The 5,740-nt window shown below is 32.8% G+C and overlaps 1 protein-coding gene across 1 annotated transcript; it reads right to left on the reverse strand.

Moving 5' to 3' along the window:
• Positions 1 to 593: 593 nt before the first annotated feature.
• On the reverse strand, positions 594 to 5,361 carry LOC143624853 (NAC domain-containing protein 87-like). Its single transcript, XM_077095354.1, has 3 exons — positions 4,808 to 5,361; positions 2,754 to 3,019; positions 594 to 2,317 (listed from the first exon to the last, which is right to left on the reverse strand). The coding sequence occupies exons 1-3, from the start codon at positions 4,959 to 4,961 to the stop codon at positions 1,814 to 1,816; spliced, it is 924 nt and encodes a 307-aa protein (XP_076951469.1). The 5' UTR covers positions 4,962 to 5,361; the 3' UTR covers positions 594 to 1,813.
• Positions 5,362 to 5,740: the final 379 nt, after the last annotated feature.

A 5,740-nucleotide genomic window follows, 5' to 3' on the forward strand; every position in this document is an offset into this window, starting at 1 on the left:
TTCATCAAGACTTACGAATATGTTAGCATAGAAAGTATGATATAAAAAATAACTTGATTAAAACATAGACATACAACATTTCATTGATTATAAATGTTTAAAATCACATTGCAAACAAAAACGGGTCGGGTTTCGTGTTTGAAAATAAACGAAGTTACAGTATAAATAGCATACTATTCACTCATGCATCATAAATTTCCTTGCCCGCACTCTCTCTACCTCTACTACTTTCTCTCTCTATGATTTTCTTATTGCTCTTGATCTGAGATTCTAGTAGCATTAGTGAATTCCGCTCACTGGTGTTATGGATTGATCCGAACAACTTGTTAGATCCATTTCGGGAACCTAAACATAACACATCTCTGGCGATGCATTACGTGTGCAAACGCATGGTTGAATTAACATAACACGTTTCCGACGACTACATGGGTTGGATAAAACTTTGACGACGAACCACATGTCTTTCTCTTATTGAATTACTAACACATCGTCGGGAATATCTAAACACATAACCGGCGACGAGATAAATTAGGGACAAATCTGGAGACTCAAAATGGGGGGGGGGGGGATTTTAGAATCTCTCTCTATAAGGGGCTATTTTAGGAACTTTCCCTAGCTTTAATTGGTTTTAAACACCACCATTCACATAAAAGAGCATCAGTGTTACCTGCTACAAATTATAAGGGAGCAAACTTGTGATTAAAAAAAGGTGAGTGGCATGCGTGTAATCTGGGTAAACATCGAGGAGCATCTATGTTATTATCTCTTAATATTAACTAAATAAAAAAAGAAAGAAAGGAAAGATGTGTATGGTTTTCACTGGCCCATTCAATTAAATACAACGGTGGAAACAGGGATGAGCAATAGCCGAACAATTTATCGAACCAAAAACCGACGAAATTGAATCTAAATTAATCGAAAATCGGTTATCACTTATTTTTTGTACCCTTAGTCAACCAAAATTAATCGAACCGAACCAAATCATTCATATTTCATATATTTCTTACTTTTTATACATTCATTTCATGTATATCATGTTTATACTACCATTTTCTGCATTTATACATCCATTTCATGTATTTGTCTTGGTACTTGCTTCCGCTTGCTTTAGTGTACACCATGAACTCACCTATTATTGTTGGCTTTTTTTTATTTCCTTTTTCTTCTTCCTTCAACCCATCTTCTACTTTCGTTCCCTGAGTACAAGACTAAGAACTCTTATTCCATTTGTTGAAAGTCTAGCCCAAGAACATAAACACATTCCGTTTTTTTTTTTCACCAATTACATACTCCTAACCATATATTATACTAAATAACTTCCTTAACATATTATGACTAAACTCTTACTTCTAGACTTTCAAACTAACAGGATAAACATGTAATAAACAAACTTACAAACGGTAACTCTGAACGTTCAAACTATCAACTAAATACTAATTAATTAAACTCTTTAAATTACCCCCTTCAACTTTCTCTTTTAAATTGTTTTAAGATTAACTTTCAGCGGTTACTAGGTACAAACTTACAACAACTATCTTCTCGTATTGAAATTTAGTTGTACAATTGAGAAGTTAATAACATAATTACTAGATAAAAATACACACGATTACATGATTATTTAATCAACAATTAACTTCATTACACTAGCTTTACAGTTGCAATGATCACAATAAGGTCACCAGTTTATGCCACCAGTACTATCCAACATTTAAATGATTGTAACCAAACAGGCTTAGTTCATTTTGTACCCCAAGTTCTGTTGATCTAACCCCTTGAACCATAAATTGTTAGTCTCAAATGTTACACATTATAGTTACCACATGGAATCCAAGTTGTATGGTTGCTCGTTTTGTTGTTGTTGATGCAGAGATTCGTAAGTTCTAGAGGAAGAAGCTTGCAAACTCGGGCATGCCTCGTTTAAGATGTTTATATTCCCTTGTGGCATAAATTGATAATCAAGATTTGCAGCTTCTCTTTGCTGGTAATTTCTGAGTTGCAATGCCCTAAGAATCAAAGCATTCATTGAAAGATTCGAACTCAGCAAATTAGACGGCCAAGCGAGTGTTGGAAGACCGCTTGCCAAACTCATACTTATATTTGTGTTTGTGTTAAGGTGTTCCATTCCATAATTCGGAATGCAAATGTTACTACTCGAAATTGGGATGCCATTTAAATTTGGCAGCTCGATATCTCCATAGTCATTTGCCATCGTGTTAGTATCGCAAGGCGAGTCCATTGATTGAGAGGATGACACTGTCGGCATTGGCTTTTTGGCTGTCGCACTCTTCTGGAAGATTCGGCAAACTACCCATTCCTCCTGTAAAAGTTACCTTTAATTGAAAATCCATTTAAAATACTAGCATTTTGATCAACATGTAACAGAAAACTTTTCACTTTTATAAATATTCTATTTATTTTCTAAAACCTTTGTACCTAACATGTGTTTGTTTTTAACAGGCAATTGGAAAGTTAGTATATATATATATCCACATTATTTGTTTGACTCTATAAGAAGCACTTCTTGGTTATAATAACTTGTTTAAAACTCTTGATCACTAGAGGAACCAAAGTTTTTTAGTCAGGTCATTATAAGATTATGTTTTCTACTAGTTACAACTAGGATCAAACTCATGTTTTTTTTATTAAGAATATTCAGAATTATATACAAGAATCTAACAAATTCTGTGTAGGCAGTGGGCTCTCTTGACCCCCTTGGTTCCGCGGCTGTGCTTAATCACTTGTTTTGCACGTACCTTATTAGGTTTAAAAGCATGTGTAGTTTCAAGTCTATATTCATGCATAACCCAGTTGGTTTTTTCTCCTTTTGGGGCTCTACCCCTGTAAAACACAAGAGTTTTCTTCATCCCAACCAACACACCGCCACGAAAGATTTCTTTATCCTTTCCGGTTGTCTTCCAATAGCCAGCCACTGTTGCACGGTTGGTTCGCAGGCCGGTTGGGTATTTTCGATCCCTCAAGCTGAAGAAATACCATTCCTTTTCTCCCATGGAAGCTTTGGCTGCATACACCGGCCATATGAAATTAAGTCCTTTGTTAATCCAAAAATATCAACTGTTCAATTACTTCTTTATTTTGTTGTTAACCCAAAAAATATCAACTGTTCATTTATTCACATCATTTAAATATTTAGTTCTCTGTAGTGAGCAATTCCCTATATCATTTAATATCTTAAATACAATGAGTTTAGATTTAGTTAAAACTAAAACGCATTATTAGCGTCTTGTATAAGTAATTGCAAAGTTTACTTAGCTTTATATGATATTTCATTAACCTTAAAATAACTATGCTTCAGTCTTGCAATTTAGACTATGGGGTATACTCTAACCCGGCATAAACTAAGATGACATAACACTTTAAAGATGGATTAAACCACTTCTCACTTGTGTTAAATTTGTTAAAAATGGGCCATAGATTATGCTTTTAACGGGTTAAAAAACAATAAACAATATATTAAATTAACAATAATAGGAGTGAGATGGAGTTAAAGGATTAAACCATTTTTTTTGGATGAGATGGTGTGAAAGAGAGAAAAATAAGTGATGTTGTACTTAAGTGTAGTTAAAAGGGGTTAGAGTATACCCCATAACTTGAGACTGCCTATAACTTGAGTCATCATCATTAATGAGTTGAAGAAAGGAAATATCAAGTGAAAAAATGTTTCTTTTGTATATATATTCCTTTACTATGTTAGAAACTCGTGTATTAAACGAGTTAAAGAAATCAAATATTAAATAAATAAAGTTTTCTTTAATGTCGCAACTATATTGACATATATATATGTGTGTGTGTGTGACGAATGGCTGAAAAAGTGAACTAAGAGCATCCACAATGGGACGTGGAGCCCAAAGTTTGGATGATATGAATGGCTTTAAACAAGATAGATATCAACTTTTCTCATTGTGGGCTACAAGTTTGCTTCACAAAGTTTGTGACTACTAACTTCATCAAAACATCATAGTGGCAAAAAGTGGGGGGCCACTCTCTCAACCACACACATATATATAGCATGTGTATATATATATATATATATATATTATTTTAATATTATATGATGAGTTTGTGGAAGTTTGTTGTTGTAAAATAAAGTGATGTTTTTTAGAAAAGTTTGAAATCTGATGTGTCACTGATATACAGTTTGTAGAGGTTTGTTGTTGCAAATGCTAAAAAAATCTGAGAAAAATAGTTTGTTTACATATTTATAACACATGGTAGTGAACAATCACTTATTTATTAGATAAAAAAAAGATACAAAATACACCTCTAAACACGATTTAAAATAACCAGGGTTAATGATTCAGTTAACGGTTAGAAATTTGAAATTGACCATGAATGCCGAACATGGTGTTCACTCCTATTACATAATTCCCTTCTACATTTTTTGAGTATGCAATTGTCATTTATATAATACATATAAACCATTTATTACTTTAAAAAGTTATAAAAAAAACTAATATTTTTCAGGAAAAAAAATAAAAGAACGATTAAAATGCGGGTCTAGTTTTTGAAAACCATAACAAGCAATTCGGTCTATATTTTTTTAAAACGGCTTAAGGAACCATAAGCACCATAATAGTTACCGCTTCTTAACTTAATAGATGTACAAATTCACCAAATTAAATCCATTTTTGATTTAGAGATACCTAACCATTATTTCTTGTATTAAAATTTTTAACATTCTTCATTTAAAGTTATAAAAGGAGGAAGAGAAAAAACATATGTTTTAATAAAAAAAGATTACTTATATGATTCAATGAACTAAATATAAGAAGAAAAAAAAAACATATACCTGGGAGGTCCCAAGGTTCACATTTATTGAGATCAACCTCAGCAACTGCTTTGGTAGTGAAAGATGAATCAGAGACTTTTTGACACAGATAGAAAGTGATGAGTTCTTCATCAGTTGGATGGAACCTGAATCCAGGAGGAAGGCTATCTTCCATCCTAGCTACCGGCCTAATTAGTGGCTGCAAGTACAATTAGCGGTTGCTTTTGTATAGCCATCAACCAGCTTCATAAAGAAGCCGCCACCTCTTGATTAGTCTTCTTTTACTTTGATTATAACAACCAACTCTTTGACAAAGATGGTTTGGTAAAGAGTGGATAATTTTGTGTTTTTGTCCTTTGTTCCTAAATATTGAATCATGTTTTTAATCCTGTTGATATAATTATAATATAGCAGGTGGGATTCAAGTCATTCAACGGATTTTATTATTTCAACCTCATTCGAACGTTCGATAACTTCTACACGCAAGTGAATAGATCGAGTCATGTCGTATTAACAAGTATAATCTCGAGTTATAATTAATTAGCGCGAGTAAATACATTGATATGTACTTGTCTAACAATTCAAAATAATAGTTGAAGTGTTATATTTGATTAACTCTCTATTGATGAGAATATGTGTTGCATTGACATTTTATGTGCACGACGAAAGGAAATCATGTATTAATGAAACGATGGACGCTATAGTCTTTTTGAAATTGATTTAGTATGTTTAAAACGTTTTTAATAGTTGATGAAACTAAGTCTATTTTTATTTGCAAATTAATAAACAAGATGATATCTTTAAAAGCATCCGCATGAACAGCACAAGATTATCTCCTTTAGAGCATCCATAGAAACAAACCTTTGCACGAACCCTTAAATCAGCTACAGCTTAAATTCCAAATTTTTCTCAAATATCTTCGCTTTCTTTCACAACAAACCTCACAACCCCTAT

The sequence above is a fragment of the Bidens hawaiensis genome, unplaced genomic scaffold, assembly GCF_021521415.1.
Source record: "Bidens hawaiensis isolate Kalapana, Puna unplaced genomic scaffold, B.hawaiensis_p1.1 tig00003983_1, whole genome shotgun sequence".
Taxonomy (NCBI): Eukaryota; Viridiplantae; Streptophyta; class Magnoliopsida; order Asterales; family Asteraceae; genus Bidens; species Bidens hawaiensis.

Excerpts from the sequence above, each read along its gene's own strand:
- LOC143624853 (XM_077095354.1), bottom strand. The coding sequence starts at position 4,961 with ATGGAAGATAGCCTTCCTCCTGGATTCAGGTTCCATCCAACTGATGAA. Across the intron at positions 3,020-4,807 it reads TGAACCTTGGGACCTCCCAG|CCAAAGCTTCCATGGGAGAA; the intron begins GTATATGTTTTT and ends CGGTGTATGCAG. Across the intron at positions 2,318-2,753 it reads ATGCTTTTAAACCTAATAAG|GAGGAATGGGTAGTTTGCCG; the intron begins GTACGTGCAAAA and ends TAACTTTTACAG.